At 32.6% G+C, this 19,260-nt stretch overlaps 1 protein-coding gene and 1 long non-coding RNA gene across 16 annotated transcripts in view; one reads left to right on the forward strand and one right to left on the reverse strand.

Moving 5' to 3' along the window:
• Positions 1 to 19,260, reverse strand: part of LOC127717995 (uncharacterized) — a 93,559-nt gene that overhangs the window by 23,548 nt on the left and 50,751 nt on the right. For 4 of the 14 annotated variants that reach the window (XR_007989515.1, XM_052223876.1, XM_052223872.1 and 1 more), the window contains one exon: positions 2,802 to 2,911. The exons of 5 other annotated variants lie outside the window; for them this stretch is intronic. Coding sequence is in view for 3 of the 9 variants with exons in the window: in XM_052223876.1 (XP_052079836.1) it covers positions 2,802 to 2,911 (110 nt within the window). In the remaining 6 variants the exon portion in view is untranslated. Of the gene's footprint in view, positions 1 to 2,801; positions 2,912 to 5,435; positions 5,748 to 7,244; positions 7,279 to 9,036; positions 9,189 to 19,260 lie in introns of those variants that run through there. 5 more of the 14 variants (XR_007989513.1, XR_007989510.1, XR_007989512.1 and 2 more) reach the window with 4 other exon arrangements.
• LOC127717999 (uncharacterized) overlaps positions 1 to 19,260 on the forward strand; it is a 99,422-nt gene that overhangs the window by 10,116 nt on the left and 70,046 nt on the right. The gene's annotated exons all lie outside the window — the stretch shown is intronic.

A 19,260-nucleotide genomic window follows, 5' to 3' on the forward strand; every position in this document is an offset into this window, starting at 1 on the left:
TTTCAGTTTGTTTCTACCGTTTGATTAATATGGGTTAATGAAAATATCTCTTTAAAATTTGTTTGCGTTCAAAGCGCTTTTCTGGATTTACTTTCATCAAAGCACCGATCAATCATTTATTACGGGACCACGGCTTTTTAATAAATCGTTTGATTGTAAATTTCAGAATGGAAATGAAAAAAAAAATATGTAACGGGATCTGAATTACTTAATTTTATTACGTCCTAAGCAAGTGCGCATTTATTTTTAAGCCTTTGTTAACTTTCTCCTCATTCCGATGTTGCTGTCCTGTGTAGACTGCGCTTATACGAATACAAAACTAGCACTTTATTTTTTTGAAATGCTTCCGAAACCATATCGGATTTTTTCTGTACAGTCCAATAAATTTCAGAGACTGTTTACACTTGGAACACAGGGAAAGTTGTTCGGTCAAATAACCAAGTTTCACTATTCTTTTTTTTTCATTCCTTGCCAACAAACTATCTAGTTTCTGCCTGAGTTTGCTTGTACGAAGCTTTTTCGCCTAATTCTATCCGTATTCTTTTCCAAATAAATTTCCTTTTTCTATTTTTCTAGCGTCGTTTTTTGGCGCACCATTTTGAAACGAAGGGGCTTCTTAACAAAATTGAATTAATAGTGGTACAATTCCCCGTATTAACACACATCATCCTGCCTTTCTATTAATTGGATTTCTACTTTCAAAACAAATTTTCATCGGGAAACGGTGTGCATCATAAATAAAATTTCATTCCAAAAAAATAACAAAGAATAAAAAAAAATTCCGTCTGTTATGTATATGAACATATAAAGATAAATCGTACAAATGCTTACTTATCAATAGAAACAGAGCGTTTATAAAGTATATTTTTGTAAATGTAAAGAATGAGCAGAAGAATTGACAGAAGACAACGAATCAATCAATGTAAAAAAAATGTATTACATTAAATCTCTCGGCACTCTGCATCTGGGCAAAGTTACAGTTAAAAAATGATTACCAAATATAAAAGGATTTTTATTATTTGATAATTTCGCAATTCAAGTACAGGGTAGGGTCTACATGTATTGTGTCGACCACCGCCAGAAACACGATGGAATCTGCTGCATTGACTGATATCTATGAACATAAGTGTGATTTGTTTTCTCATTTTTATTTTTTTTTAATTTTTTTTTTATCTTTTAATTTTCTCATTTTTGTTCTTTCATTTCAATTGCATCTCTGGAAAGATTTTGTTTTGTGATTGAATATGATACATATAGAAAGTGACGCTAAAACGAAGGTATTTTTAAGATATAATAATATATATTTGCAAATTTGAAATAAAGATACATTTATCTTTCAACTATTTATACCAGACTGAGGCAAATTGTATGTTTCATTCGTTCTAAGTTATTATAAAACACCATGTTTTACGTTTGCCGTCAATTTCATTAATGTCGACGACAGCAGGAACGATAACTCGTGGCGTACGGTAACGTCATTCGGTATCGTGTAACCTTAAGGATGTATTCTTCTGACGTTACAGTCTCGTTGAAATCTCGTTCTAGAATTATTCCCAAAACATGTGATACAAGCGGAAAATATCAATGAATTTAAAAAATGTTATAATCAAACTTAACTCTGTGAAAAAATTGCGTATTTACAATGAGTAGTTTTTGAGTAATCAATTTTTCAAATTTTATTACCAATCAAGTCAGTCTTTTTAGCCAAAATTTTGAGAAAATGGGTGAGGGGTACAAGAAATGATTTTACCAGAAAAATGTACATCCCATATCACTTTTTTCTTTTCAAATTTCTTAGATATGTATTTTTTCAATCATTTATTACAAAGAAGTTGAAATAATATGCATTTTGTTCTTAAAACAGAGAAAAATCACAAATTTACAAAATTGACAGCATGCCATTGGTTAATTTGATACAAAAAAGCATCAAAATATGATAAAACTTTCTTATATTAACACCTACCTATAGTTTTTTTAAGTTAAATTTATTCAGATTGGTCCACTTCATCTTTATTGAAAGTATGAAAAAAAGTTTAATTGTGGAACTGTGATTTTTTTCACGATTGTAGCCCAAAAATAGGTAAAAATTGATGAAAAATGGGAAAATCGTCAAAATTGGGTACTTGCAAAGGGCCGTAGCAAAAAAAGAAGTGCACCACCATATGATTTTTTCTTCACCAATTATTTTTTTTACAGTCTTATAAACCCAAAAATTAGGTTAAGAAAAAAAGTTTTAATTCTAGAAATTTTTGGCTCCTCATAGGTGTACATCCTTAACAAAGTATTATGGTAATTCAACAAAAGAAAGAAAGCAATTCCATTGCGCAGATTGGTTTTTGATATAAACAGATTTTTAGATGTAAAAACGTTATTCTACATGTATTCCATTACCAATTACACTTTTTAATGCATTTCAATCTCTTTGCAGAAATAAAAGAAGAATGTGCCTGAGGATATGGATGCTCCGGCTCAATTTTCCAAGTCAAAAAGGGACATAACTCTAGAACCATAAATGACTCACTGCCCAAATTTGAACTCTGTGTGCATATTGTGGTTCTTAGCATGGTGTATGAGTTTCATAAATTTGGATGAGATAAACTTAAGCAAGAGTGCAGAAACTGAAAACAATGGATTAGAAAAACTTAAGTTAGAGTGCGGAAACAAAAATTGGACGGGCGGACGGAAAGACGGAAGAACGGACGGCCAAGGGTAACACTTAATGCCCCCATTGCCTATGAATGCATAAAAATATATATAGAATAAAACAAATACAACAGAAACAGAATATATATTATCTTTACCCCGTACACCACTGAACACTGAGGAATCTGTGTAAAATTTCTAAATGTAATTGAAAACAGATCTTCTGCATTGCTGATCACCTGATGAACATTATTGGTGTTGGCAGTATCTAGAAAAAATAGAAAAGAAAACAGAATTACGTATACACAAAAAAAAGTCGGAAGTTATGTGTTCAGTTAATTCTTGTTGTTTTGTTTATGTTTTATTTTGTTTCGTTATTGAAAATTGAATTTGGAAGAATTTGCATGAGGTCAAACACTTTTTTTACTACACATTTCTTTTTTACATTTTTGAGAAGTATGTGATTTAAGCCACTGTTTTGTCCTAAAAAGAAGCAGTAGAAAGTCAAATAAAGGACAGAGTATGATACATTTGTAAGAACAATATTTGTCATAATTTTGCTATGACATTTTGTATCAGTGATAAGGTTTTCATGATCATTTATGTTTTAAAATTGAGATAACAGGTGCTCACATTAAACGATGTCAAGAAAAGACTATTGCAAATGTTTCGTAAAAATAAATAATGTTTGATTGATTTCAGAATGTTTTTAATTTTTGTGTTGTTTTTTTTTTTTTTTTTTTTGTTAACTCGCAAACATTGCTTGTGAGTGGAATATATAAAATCATACATATTACATGCGCCAATGAATATTGACAATGTTTATGAAGTTTTAACATGCGTTATACATTTGCGAGTCTTGCAACCACTTGAAAACCGAAAAAAAATCTATATCTTCAAGACAACGCTTAAAAGTAGCCATTTCCCTGACGTCACAACTACAATTATTTCGAAAAAAAAGTTTATAATATTATTATCTATTACATCTACTGCGTTTTAGAATATACACTTGTGGAAATTTAAAAGACAGTCTTAATAATATGCTTGATGACATCATTCTTCTTTGGCGCCATAAGGAAGTTTTATCAACTTACCAAAAAGGCTTATTTCTAGAACAGTTTATCTAAATTAACAAAGAGCACAATCATCACACAAATATGTTTTGCCAGGGAGTAGATAAACAAGAATACTAAGATATAAGAAGATGTGGTATGAGTGCCAATGAGACAACTCTCGATCCTAGTCAAAATTTATAAAAGTAAACCATTAAAGGTCAAAGTACGGTCTTCAACACGGAGCCTTGGTTCACACCGAACAGCAAGCTATAAAGGGCCCCAAAAATTACTAGTGTAAAACCATTCGAACGGGAAAACAAACGGTCTAATCTATATAAACAAGAGGCTCTCAAGAGCCTGAATCGCTCACCTGTATTTCAGAGGAGAAGATTTTTAAATGTAAGCAAACTTGATGAACAAATTGTGTAAAATTGTCTTTGAATAGCAATAACTCCTTAAGGGGTCAATTGACAATTTTGATCATATTAACTTTTTTATAGATCTTACTTTGCTGAACATTATTGCTCCTAACAGTTTATATATATCTATAATAATATTCAAAATAATAACAAAAAACTGCAAAATTTTGTTAAAACTACCAATTCGGTGGCAGCAACCCAACAATGGGTTGTTCGATTCGTCTGAAAATTTCAGAGCTGATAGATCTTGACCAATTGAACAATTTAACCCCCATGTCAGATTTGCTCTAAAAGCTTTAGTTTTTGAGATATAAGCCAAAAACTGCAGTTGACCCCTATGTTCTATTTTTAGCCATGGCGGCCATGTTTGTCGATGGATCAAAACTTCGGATACAATTTATAAACTAGATACCCAAAGGAACATTTAGTCAAAGTTTGAAGGTATATGGCCCAGTAGTTTCAGAGGAGAAGATTTTTGAAATAGTTTACGACGACAGATGACGTCGACAGACGACGGACGCCAAGTGATGGCATAAGCTCACATGAGGCCCTTCGGGCCCCTGTGAGCTAAAAACGAGAAACACTTATGAACCACATCAACAAACGACAACTACTGAACATCAGATTCCTGATTTGCAAAATTTTAACTACATTCGATTTGTGTATATATCTATCAGACTCCAAATTGTACATTTGACTTGATGAAGTTAGAAATAGTGACCTACATGTACTTGTATAGATATCTTATAAAATCATGGTTATTCGAGTCAAATAGTACATATTTTGTTTAATTTTGCAATACTACTGAATTAGTGTCATTAATTGACTTTACAATCAATAAAACAAAAACAAAACAAAAAAATGTAAATAACACTGTAACGTAGTATATATGATTCCACATTTAATTCTGTAAACTTGCAAAATTTTGACTACATTCGATTTGTATATATCTATCAGACCCCAAATCGTACATTTGCTCTTAGGAAGTTAGAAATAGTGACTTACATGTAGCACACCCTCTTTGTACCTCTACATGAGACTTTATTACCAATGTTCTATGCCAAATATTAAAAAAGTAATTTTACTAAAAAATAAATAAAATAAAATCAGCTTGTTTAGAATATATCTAATTTGTAGTTTTGTGAAAAGACACTTTTCCGCATTTTAAAATTTTACATCTGAAAGGTTCATTTTTCGGTCACGATCTAAAGCTAAAATTTTGCCAATTGGCAATTTCGTATTGTTTTAAAAAGTAGTTTTAACAAACTAATTGATCTTGATATTTTACACTATTAATGTGTTCTTTATTGGTACTTACACTCAAATGATTCTATTGTCATACTCAGCACATGTTCATATCTGGTGTTGCCATGGCGACACTCGTATTACACTTTGTCTCCATCCTTATTGTAAGCGGAAGTGGTTAATGTGTACATCCGGTGTACTGTATGCTGCTTTTCTAATTTGTCTATATTGTTTATAGGTTCTCCGTTTAGAGAATGAATGTCAATACTACCATCACTCTTTGATTGGCTGTTATCCTTACTCCCCTTGGCAGACAATGAACAAATCAAATCAAAATTTGTTCCGAATGTGTTTGTATTTGATGAAAGGCTCCAAGATGGAAAACCTGAAAGAAAGCGTAGATGTAGATTAACTGGCACCAGAGAATCAGTTCTGTCGATATTTTGCATACTATTTAGGTATTAATGTGACCGACATCTTAAACCAAAACACGTGCGACAGGGACATATCAGTAAATGTTGATATGAACAATGCAGCCAAAACACCAACGACACCTCATTTCTATGCTCAGAATTGAAATGTATTATTAAAGTCTAAAAATTCACAGAGAAAACCGGTTTTGTCAGTCCTGCAATATGATTGAGGATGAGAACATTTTCTTTTGTATTGCAGGAAAAACTCCACCGTAGATATATTAAGAAGATGTGGTAAAATGTATGAGTGCCAATGAGACAACTCTCCATCCAAGTCAAAATTCATAAAAGTAAACCATTATAGGTCAAAGTACGGTCTTCAACACGGAGCCTTGGCTCGCACCGAACAGTAAGCTATAAAGGGCCTCACAAATTACTAGTGTAAAACCATTCAAACGGGAAAACCAACGGTTTAATTTATATAAAAAACGAGAAACGAGAAACACTTATGAACCACATCAACAAACGACAACTACTGAACATCAGATTCCTGACTTAGGACAGTTGCAAACAATTGCAGCGGGTTTAAACGTTTTAATGATACCAAACCTTCACCCTTATCTGAAATAATAGTGAGACCAGCTTTTATTACAAAAATTTATTGAGGCAAATTGTATTGAAAATTTAAATGATCTAAATGATGATGCTAAAATGAAATGTATTCTCTGCCCATCAACACAAAAACCAAGCAGAAAGCATACTAGGTTCCTTTATGAAGTAGTCATTCGTACTAAGGGTAGGGAACTCATATTTGAATTATTAACTATTATACTAATATAAGTATACTTTGACCTATAATGGTTTACTTTTACAAATTGTGACTTGGATGGGGAGTTGTCTCATTGACACTCATGCCACATCTTCTTATATCTATATATGTATTCCCCATTTCCATTCTCAATTTTATTAATTAGTTTGTTTATTATAATTATACATGCTTTCTTCTTGTCATGTATGAACTTCCAATTATGGAACACCTTCTCGCTCGAATAATTTCCGAAATGATGAGTTATAAAAAAGTTATTTTTCTAAACAAAAAATCCTTTAAATTAAGTGAGTAATTATTCTTTCAGTGTGTTTAAAAATTTCTTTTGACGAAATTGTTTTCAATCGCTAGTTAAAAATTATGATAGATATTTTAAGCTACCCATTTAAAACTTATACACAAAACCATATGATAGATTAATATCATGGTATACATGTATATCAATGGCACTTTTTAGCTATTCAACAACCATAACAGTACTGTATTCCTTTTAATTGTTTTGGTTCTCGTAAGTTTTAACGTTATCAAGTAATTATTTCAAAAATTTAACGGGCCAAATAATGGCTCCTTTCAAATAGCTTCTTCTGCGTTTCATAACATGTTTTAATATGTGAATGTATAAGCGTTGAAGAAATATACTCACCAAGAACCATCTGAATTAAAAACACTGCATATATCTTTAAAAAAAAAGGCAGGATGAGCAACTTGGCAAAAAAAAGCAGGATGACAATTTATGTAAAAAAAGTCATAATAAAAAAAAAGCAGAACCAGGACAGAGATTACAACTAAAAAAAAATACAGGACACAATTTTTCTTCCTAGCCCCTCCCCCCCACCCCCACCCCCAACCCCCCAGCCCCGATAAAAATCAAATTGTAGCTCCCTAAGCTGTCATAGGATAAAATATTTCAGTTATTGTACAAATTAATTCAATATAAGAATCTCTGAATTAGAAAAAAATAAAAACTTCTAACAATGTGTGCGGTAAAGTGTGATAAATTGTTCGAACAATGTACTTTTTATTGTGTTCAGAGATTTCTGTGTCGTTGAAATTTACCCACAATTTCATGTCATGCTTACATGTATCAAATATCGAGAGATCCTAGCTGATAGACGAGCACAAAATAAAGACATGTGTAAATTTAATCTTTAGCAATGATTGATAGTAGCCAAGTGAAGAAGACACATTTAAAATTTTGCAAATATATACTGGGGCTTAGTAGACGATCTGTCAATATAATAGCTGCTAGAGCAGAACTTGCCCAGTATCCATGCAATATGACGTCCATTTTCACGGAACGAGTACACATTTTTGTTTAGGGGCCAGCTGAAGTCCGCCTCCAGGTGTGGGATTTTCTCGCTGTGCTGAAGACCCATTGGTGGCCTTCGGCTGTGTTTTTTACTCTCTGGTCGGGTTGTTGTCTCTTTGACACATTCCCCATTTCCATTCTCTATTTAATCACTGAAATACTTAGCAAGAATATCCAGTGATGAAAATAACCCTTCATTATATATGATGTTTTCTGTTTATCTAAACGACTCAGCACAAACGATTATCATACATTTTTATTTTTCATATATGTAGAAAATATAGCTAACACAAATAAAATAGACAAATAAAATACAGGATATAAATTATAAATAAGAGAAGAGAAACTAAAACATGTAAAAGACAGCTTTGAAAATTTATTCTTTGAAAAATCAAAATCGACTAATGAAACAAGTAAAATGTTCTTGTACAATAACATTAAGATTAAATATGAATTGGATAAATATATTCTTAAAAATAATTTTGAAAATCGAAAAATTTTATGTAAAATGCGAGTAAGTAACCATTTCTTGGAAATAGAGAGGGGTAGATATGAAAGAATTCAAAGAGAAAATAGAATTGTAATCATTGTAATATTAATGAGGTTGAAGATGAAACCCACTTTTTCTTAACATGTAATATTAATAAGTCTTTACGAAAACAACTCGAAAAAGACATAAAAAATATAAATACAGGATTTATGATATAATCTGAAAACATAGATTACAACAACTTCTATCTTCATTTGATATTATGCAGCTTACTGTTCCGTTTATTAAAAAGTCATTTGCACTATAGTACTGGTGAGAGTGGACACAACACCTACATAAATATTATTACATTTTTTACTGCCGGTATATATGATGTTTAAGTAGTTTATCATTTTTGCATTGTGTATATATTACATGTATTGTATTGTTTATATGCCTTCAACCCCTCGGTAAAAACATGATAAATGTGCATTTCATTAATACATAAATAAATATTGTAGCGTCTTTAAATGCGATATAGTATTACATATTGATTCAAGGTGACGTCTATCAGCCCCTTTGCACATGCATTACATTATCATTCAATTAGTTCCGAACATTTCCCTTCAAAGTTTTAATTTAAATATAGAAACTTACCACAAGAAATTTTATGATCAATTCCATGGTGCTCTTTTATAATACACTTTTATAAACAGAGGAAAATTGAAAATCTAGGTGACCACAAACTGTGCTATATTGTTGACTGATACGCTATGTATAGCAAATTGTAGTGTAAAAAAGTTCAAGGTGCACGTTTAAATTATACGCTTGAATCCTAACCTACATTTCGGTACAAAAGATTTTACCTTATATAATACACAACAGTTTCTATCCATCAAACAGCATAATCAAACGTAATTAAATTGGGGTCATACACATAAAAGTCATTAGACCCGAGGTCTTCGGAACCTGGACAAATTACTGGAATATTATAATTATGTACGTATATATCAATATCATTGTATTTGTACATTTTTACTTGTCACAAACACATATATATGAAGGCAATACACATTACGTTTAAAATGTATTCCACATAAATAGTTATTAAACCATATCATATGGTCGAAACCAGTTTTTAAAAAACACAATATTTTATTAATACAATTGTTCAATTAAACATCAGTTTTTAACAGGTTTACAGTTATTTAAATGCATATAAAATTTTAAGTGTGAAACCTTTAATTCGAACAAGTTTTACAGTCAATTCTTTGTTTCCGTCATTTTTCCATTTATCATTTGCCTAACTGCGATGAGGAAAAGCTGCATGCGTTAAACATGTTAAAGTTACCTAGTATCCATTTCTTAACCAATTTTGAATAAAAGTACTATAATCTATTTTGACTACCCGGAGTGGTTTCTAGGGTTTGAAACACACAACCCCTTAAGCTTATTCTTCGGATTTGATGACGTCAAATCGACGAAAAGTTAGCCATAAATTTCTCATTTTGCAATTGAACCCTTTGATACCACTTTTTAGAATAACAGATTCTGGATTCGGGCCAGCAACTTGTGACATAGTGCACGCCATCATTGTCACATTACAATTTCGGACCCCCCCCCCCCCCCCCCCCCAAAAAAAATCTATTCTTAACTATGATTTCACAAATAAAGCTTTCTTTCGAAATTTGAAACATGTTTTTAGTTTTAGTGTTGTGATGTTGTCGTTATCAAGTAGATCATGTTTGTACATTTTAAGAACACAATGTGTATTTTGCTTTTAAAAAAATAATCCGTTTACTCCACTGTTTCGGATATCAGTTCAACAAACTATATCACGGTGGGTAAGGTTGTCCTGCGAGAGAACGTTCTGTGCTGGTGATTTGGTCCTGACTGGTGCTGGTGGGTCCTGATTTTGTGCTGGTGGGTTTCTTTACATTATATCAGAACGGCAATAAAACAACCGTTCTGTTGCTTACTTTTTCTCTGATACGTCCTAAGTACCATGCGAGGAATATTACAACAATTTTTTATTGCAAAAGTCGTGCAAATTCGCCAAACGAAATTGTCCTGACGATGTGCTGGTGATTAGGTAAAACGGTCCTGGTTCTGTGCGCCTATGTCCTGGTTCTGTGCCTTTATATTTTAGTTAAAGTGGCAAATATTCAAGAGCATTTAAGCAGAAAATTTGTGTAATTGAAATTTACCTAGCATATTTTTGGTGGATATTTCATATGAGCAATGTTGAGTCTATTTTGTTTAAATTTGATTTTTGAGAGGGTGCAGGATTTTTTTGTTTAGGTGTTCTGGGCATTTTTAAACGTTTGTTCACTGTTATTTTGAAGATATATGTGCTGTTAACTGTTAATGACTAATTAGCCGTTTTCTGTTTTCTTAAATTGACATTGTTGTGAACTGTTATTAGGAAGATATTTTTTTTATCCGCTGTTATCGGTTATCAATATTTTGAATTTACTCCATTCTGATTTGAGCAAAATAAAAAAAGATTGACCTTTTAATGGAACCCCTCTAGCCTCCTTTTGAGATAAGACAATATGCATATGATCTGCGGGATTACGATCCCTTTGCATGGCCATCAAAATACGGTGTAAAGTATCATATACCTATATAAAATAGATTATGTGGCATGTTTGCCAATGGACAAATTTCTATCAGAAACCAAATGAAGTGGGTGTTAACAACTAAACGTCATCGTACGACCTCCAACAATGACCCGAAAAATCAAAATGTAAAAGGTTTGGCATAAAAATGGAGAGCATAAATATAGAGTAAAGGACTTTTTTCTAATAAAATTGAGAATGGAAATGGGGATTGTGTCAAAGAAACAACAACTCGACCAAAGAGCAGAAAACAGCCGACGGCCACCAATGGGTCTTCAACACAGCGAGAAAATCCCGCACCCGGAGGTGGGCTTCAGCCGCCCCCTATATACTAGTTCAATGGACGTCACACTCAACTCCATAACATATAAACTAAAATAAAAACAAACAAGAATAACAAAGGTCAGATGCTCCTTACTTTGGACAAGCGCAAAAATGCGTCGGGTTTAAACGTGTTTTGTAAGATTTCAAACCTCCCTTATACCGCTATCCAATGTTTAATAAACAAACACACAGCAATACGCACAGTAAAACTCAGCTTAAAAGAAGTCCGAGTCCGTGTGACTGTCAGAATAGGTAACTAAAGAAACTTAGCAAAATGAAAATGATAAATAGATTAACAAGGGACTACTAGCAGTTACTCCCACGCCAGCTCCAAACCTCAATTATACTGATAGAAAGATTATGTCTTCATCATATGAAAATCAAGCACAACCTAAGTTGATCACGTCGGCAAACTATCATGTGAGTTCAGATAATAAAGTCAGTGTAGCCTAAGCATCCTGGATATTGTTTCTCTGACAAATTTGTCCGATACTGTAGATACTTTTCTTTTTATTCAACCAAATGAATGCGAGTCAGAATCATAGGTCCTCAGCAGCTAAAATTTTCAAATTTCTTTGTAACATATTGGTATTTACTACGAGGATGACAATAATATTGCGGGTTTTTTTTAAATAGAGGAGAGGGAGGTCACGGTGAAAGTTGTTAAGCTTGGAATAGTTTTGAAATTCTAAAATTGTTGATAAAAAAATTTGGTGCAGATTTAAAAGTTGTACTTTAAAAGAAAAATGTATCTATTAGATATTAAGCATCATTTGCCTTCCTTGTCAACATAAAATCATTATCTGATAGGTTGTCGGTTTTTTTTTCGAAAGTTCAATAAAACACTAAATTTTTTTAAAATATACATGGATGGGCATAGAATGAAGACTAGATAACCTAGAAAACACACACAAAATAAGATTTTTTAAGTTATGTATTTTAAAGATCCAAAAGTAAAGTCTGTTGTCAAGGAATTTTGATAAAGAATTAAGGGGAAGTAAGTGAACGATGTGTACAAATTTTCTATTTTTAAGTATATTTCATGAATGAAAATAAGATATACCTAAATTTTTATGAAAATGAGTGAAAAATGAGTAAACGAAAAAAAAACAATACCAGTAAGAAATACTCTGAGTTAAATATTTGCATTATTAGCACGAAGCTTTAAATTCAGAAATTATGTTTTTTTAGTGTGTACTTTGTGTCGATCAGATGAGTCAAGCCCTTTTCAACTAATTATGTTGTGCTGTTTCATTTGTGTAATATTTTGTCATGGTGTGGTATTTAAATGCTTGCTATGCAGTATGGGTTTTGCTTATTGTTGAAGGATGTACGGTGGTTGTGTACCGAAATGGATTTATACTCACTTTAACTAAATCAAATCATTTTCAATATAATGAAATTATATGCGATTGTCATACAAGTGACAGGCTTAGCTAGCTATAAAACCAGGTTTAATATTCCACCATTTTCTACATAAGGAAATGCCTGTATCAGGTCAGGAATATGACAGTTGTTTTCCATTCGTTTGATGTGTTTGAGCTTTTGATTTTGCCATTTGATAAAGAACTTTCCGTTTTGAATTTTCCTTGGAGTTCGGTATTTTTTTCTTCTTTTAAATTTTTTTTTAAACTGTTGACACAGAAGTATATAAATTATGCAAAATATTCAGTCAATGAACAATGACTAAAGGTACATGGCCAAATAATTTTATTTAGAAATGAATTATGCCAAATTTGTGCTCAAACTACTGCATACCAATGAAATATTACTCATTTGCTCATCATAAGTACTTAAAAAGACCTAATCACAAACTAATATGTAAACTATACAAAAGTTGAAAGTAAATAGACCTTGGCTGAGGGGGCAGGGCATTGAAATAGTTGTCAAATTGACATGTACTGATAGTAATGCAGCTGTATAGAAAATATCATTGATCATTGATTTCTCACAAGTAGTTCCTATCAAACTTACTTTTAAGCTGAAGACTTAACAATTGTTGACGCCGTCGCCGTAGTTTTCGAGCAACACCTATGTTTCGCCTTCCGCGACTTTCGTCGAAGGCGAGACAAAAACTACTAGTGTGAAGCTACCTAGTGTTAATATTTAGTGCATCATGATGCACAATAAAGACGACAACACATTAACAATAAAGCTAATACTTCTATATAACTTCTGCAAAGTGTTTGAACAGTAATAAGGGCGGAGACAGTAGGCTGTCACCGGAAAAAGAGGGTAATTTCTATGTTTGAAACGGACAGAAATGATGTCTTTTAACAGGCCACCTTCATATAAATCCCAATTCTAAAGTAAACGCGGATTAATACATCCTATACAATCAAACGGAGGCCCCCCATTTTTACTGACGAATGGGGGAAGTCAAGGTGACCATATTTCTATACAATGGAACACTTCATATTGTTTAAATGATTTAGTCAAGAATTAAAATCGTTGTTGAGTGCGAACTGAGATTAGACGGACGTAAGTAAAAAGGGGACATGCAAAACGCATAAGTCGAAGTGAAACTGACGATGCCATGACAAAAAACGAAAAATAATGAAAAGACCAACAATACAACAAAATGCTACACAGAAAACTTAAGATTATGTTTGATACGGATAGAAATGTTGTCTTATTACAGGCCAACTTCATGTGCATCCCAATTATGAATTAAACGCGAATTTAAACATCCTACACAGTCAAACGAATGCCCCTCTTTTTACTAACGAATTGAGGAAGTCCAGTTGACCATATTTATATACCATGGAACATTTCATATCGTTTAAATGATTTAGTTGTGAATTAACATCGTTGTTGAATGCGAACTGAAATGTTAGTAAAAAGGGGACAATCAAAACTCGTAAGTCTAAGTGAAACTGGCAATGCCATGGCAAAAAAAACGAAACTAGAGGCTATTAAGAGCCTGTGTCGTTCACCTGTATCTACTATGGTTTTGGAAATAGATACCCTAATAATTATTGAGGCCAAGTTTGGTTTTATTTAGCCCAGTAGTTGAATTAAAAGCAGAAGATTTTTGAAAATTAAAAAAAAAAATGACCAATGAATTGCAGAAAATGACTTTAAAGGACAATAATTCCAATAAAATGTCAATTGCCAGTTTTGGTTATGTTGACTAATTTTCAAGATAATAACCAAAAACTGCAAAATTTCCTTAAAATTACCAATTCAGAGTCAGCAACCCTACAACGGGTTGTCTAATTCGTCTGAAAATTTCAAACCAGGTGGATCTTGACCTGATGAACATTTTTACTCGTGTTAGATTTGCTGTAACTGCTTTAAATTTGTTTCAGAGATATAAGCCAAAAACTGTAATTTACCCCTATGTTTTTTTTAATCTTGGTAGGTGGACGCGTTCATCGGATACATTTTTTAAACTATTATAGTCTAGATACATTTGTACCCTAAGAATGATTTAGGCCAAGTTTTGTTTAACTTGACCCGGTAGTTTCAGAGGAGAAGATTTTTGTAAAAGATGAGAAAAATTTACGAAAAATTGTGAAAAATTTACTTTAAAGGGCAATAACTCCTTAAGGGTCAATTGACAATTTTGGTCATATTGACTTATTTGTAGATCTTACTTTACTGAACATTCTTGCTGTTTACAGTTTATCTCTATCTATAATAATATTGAAGATAACCAAAAAACGGCAAAACTTTCTTAAAATTGTCAATTCAGGGGCATGTCAGATTTGCTCTAAATGCTTTGGTTTCAGAGATATGAGCCTATGTTCTATTTTTAGCCATGGCGGCCATCTTAGTTGGTTAGCAGGGTCTTCGGATAAATTTTTTAAACAAGATACCCTAAGGATTATTTAGGCCAAGTTTGGTTTAATTTGGCCCAGTAGTTTCAGAGGAGAAGATTTTTGTAAAAGTTAACGGACGACGACGGACGACGGACGCCAAGTGATGAGAAAAGCTCACACTTGACCCTTTGGGTCAGGTGAGCTAAAAAAGAAAAAAGAAAAGACAAACAAATCAACAAAATGTGACACAGAAAACATAAGATCGATTAACACGAACCCCACAAAACACTAGGGGTGGTCTTATGTGCTCCGGTAGGGTTAAGATAATCCGATCCGGATTCACACGTGAAACCATGATTCAATAATCATATAAAGTGTAACATTCCTTTATGAACATCCACATATGTGTATAACAAAAAAATTATAAAAAAAAAACAAATGTGACTGAAAGAAATTAACGACAATCACTGAATTACGACTCTTAACTTAGGGATAAGCATATGGATATTTGTCAGGACTCACTTGCCATTGGATGCTTGTTGCTTCAATCGTCAATTTCAAACGATTTTCAGCTGACACTTTTTCACATGCCTCTTCGTTTCAATAAAAATATTGAATTTGGAGTCTAGCTGCTTGTATTTTGTATCTACTGCTCATTGAAGTCTTTGTCTAGTCGTTTAATTGGAACTCTCTTATGGTTGTGGCCAGTTATCTTTTTTTTGCATGAATGGATATTTGTCGTATCACACTGCACGGAGTGCATTGGATTCCATATACCTATCCATAAAACGTTGTAACCTGTCTTGGTACCATTCTCATAGATTTGGTCTTTATCGGGATCTTTCGGTCGTTCTCAATGAGCTTTTAATTTGATGATCTGTTAAAAAAAGCCGCAATACTTTAAGAACCTAAAGGGGATGTGACTTTGTGATTTTCAGTAAAGATTTAAGAAGTTTTTGAAAATGATCCTTGTGACAAAATTTCAGGGAATATTGGCCCCACCTCTTTAGACTGACACCTGAAAAAGTTCACGATTCAGGATAGGGACAAACACTATACCTTATAACAATCAATCTATAAACTCCTCCGAGAGTTGTTGCAACGGTTCCATGCATGAACAAAAAAGATAAACAGGAACAGCAACGCATGGTCATGATAGCCTGATTTGATACAGTCAGAGCAAGTGGCAGTTTAACATGCAAAGAACTCTCCTTTCCTATCTAGATTATAAAAGTCTTCTTTTAAATTACTACTTTCTAATTCGCGTGTCGCAATATGATACTAAGACGAGGAAAGGCAAAAGGCAAATTAATAGCATATAAGCAAGTAGATGTAACATAAACTGAAAATAAATATTAATTCATATAATAACACGTTAATATAAAAAAAAAATGCTGCTTAAAAAGCCTCGACATTTCAGTTATCATGATATAGGAATTGCTATGCTGTTTAATGTAAAAAAAATCATACCAATTTAAAACTTGTTTTCATTATCTTGTTTTTATCAGAAAAATGCAGGTACCCCTTTAAGAAGATGTGAGATGGTTGTTACTTTACTACAAGGGAGACAACGACTGCTGATAGAGCATTTGTAAGTTGATAATGTCACGTCAAAAAAGTTATTGTCAAAAAGATTTCAATCTGAAATCAAGTCAAATAGCTCCATGTCTGTTACGCTTTGAGATAGACCAAAACCGCAATTTTGAAAGATTTTGCATATTTTTAGTCTTAATCCTAAAAATGTGTAAAAAGGTCATTTTAAACCAAAAGATAAATTGTGTTGGAACATTTTTTTAGCTTTATATTTGTTTTCTTTCAGATACAAATGAATGCATTTCGGTTAGAGACTTTCTTCGAAGCAAAAGTTTACAAAACATGTTGAATATGCAATTTTTAGTATAAAGTTTTCAAATCACAACGACGTTGCGCACGGTATCGGTGCTTCTTTGAAAAAATGCGTTAGATAGCGGGTTAATCCAATTCACGCTCTTTTCCTATACAATATATATCCATGATCAGTATATCATTCGAAAGGAAATAAACCACAGAAATCAATAAAATAGATGAATTCGTGCTATTTATATCATGTAAAGAAAAACTTTGCTCATTTCGACGGCTATAACGTCATTTTAAGGGTGTCCCGCTGTTACAATTTTGTTTTGTTTGTGTCTTTGAAATCACAATGCGGACTAGTTAGTAAGTTAAATGAGATAACATTTTACAACAGTATTGTATACAATTGATGAAAAATAGCGTCATAAACGTTTTTAACTGTGAGTGAAAGAAGATTGTCAGGAGCGTTGAGCTTAGGAAGAGAAAAAATGTCCCATTCAGCTGCTCAGCTCCTATGAAAACTTTCGGCCTCCACTATTACAAGATAAAACAGATGAAAGTGGCTTTTAATATTATCAGAAAATTTATACATGTCCTGAAGAAGCTTTATGAAGTCATCACTATATAACTGCAGTCTTACTTTCAAAACATCGTCAGTTTTCCCGTGTCCAATAAAATATCCCGATGGATAAAATGACGCATAGAGTAACCAGAGGCTGTTTATTAAACGAAATTTTATTTGATCCCCAATTTTGAACACTCTTTAACCGATATGAACGGAAAATACATTTGATTTCTTCTAAAATGATGTGATATATATTTTTGTTTGAGCTGCAGTTATAAAATACGAAACGAACTTAGATGTCCAATAACATGTCCCCATAACTGTAATTTGACGTTCACGTCATGATAACGCTTAATTTTTTGCATATTTGGCATACAATTAATCTTATGAAATGATGTGATCTATATTAAATAAAGTTCTTGTTGAAATATGCATCAAAGTAGATCTACATTGTATAAATAATTCAAATATGACGAAATATTTAACTCGGATGCTTGACAAAGACCAGGCTCCGAGGCCAAAAATGTGAGACAAGTTCACATACGATCACAGTCTCACTTTTAGAAAAAGAACATACAGTAAAAATGAAAATGCATCCAAAAATGGGCTCACCTTATTGTTTTCCCTTAGCCAGATTATAAACGACTCAAACCCAAGCTTTACACCCTGACCTTAATTCCTAGCGTTACAATTAAAGAATCGGAACTATATATGTGAATCAATTTTTCTAGCCAGTTTGCAGAGCCGGGATTTTGTTTTCGTACTTGTATTCTTAGCTCCATGTAGTAGTATAAATATAGAAATGTTTACTGTGAGAAGAAAAATCTCTTATCATCTACCTAGCAACATATGTATGAAAAGGAAGGTCACAGTGTTACTTCTAGAAGTATTGTGTGTGGAATGATGGAGTTTGTTGTCTCGAATCTCCAACAGAATTTACTGCTATAAGGCATGCGATGGACGAGTATTAAAATGTTAATTGAAACTTGTCTTTTACATTAATTTGAGTGTTAGGGTAATAGTTGTCCGATAAATATGATGGATTGCACGCAACTATGTATGTAGCAGGTGCAGTGTAATAGTTTAAAGACACTCCCAAGTACATTTTAACCTAGTTTAAGCTCCCTTTAGAAAAAAGTCACCATGCACTCTACCCCATATCTTCCAACAAAAAAAACCTATCCATATTTCTTGAAAGCGTATATTTTGTGGGAAGTACATCATTGTTTGCATGCATAACCAATTTATAGAAATACTAAAGAAAGAATATTAAATACAATAAATATACTGCATTGAACACGCTGTATGTGTAACAAATTGACACCATAGTTCCTTTTTTACCACTAAATCAACTACAAAATGTCCGCTGTGTGTATCGGCGGTTCTCTCTGAGCACTTCGGCTTCCTTCAACAATAAAAATTGACCGCCACGAAAATGCCAATCGTGCTAAATTGGAGTTAAACACAAATAAATCAATTAACCAATCTGCTGTGTGGAAAAGTTCATTTTTGTGTATAGTAGATTTATTTTTTCTCTTCGCAAAACGTCACAAAAATGGCTGGAATATTGCTTTTTATACTTGTTAAAAAAATCAAAAACACTCAAAACCGACACCCGAAACCCGTAACTTGATAACCCGTTTGAAAACGGTCTAAAAATGTCAAAGAAAGTTTAGTGTTAACCAATACCCAGTTATATTTTAAAATTGGAAGCGCTAAAAAACCCAATTCATAGTATAAAACGTACATGAAATGCACTCCTGGTCCATAGTAC

The sequence above is a fragment of the Mytilus californianus genome, unplaced genomic scaffold, assembly GCF_021869535.1.
Source record: "Mytilus californianus isolate M0D057914Y unplaced genomic scaffold, xbMytCali1.0.p SCAF_10, whole genome shotgun sequence".
Classification (NCBI taxonomy): Eukaryota; Metazoa; Mollusca; class Bivalvia; order Mytilida; family Mytilidae; genus Mytilus; species Mytilus californianus.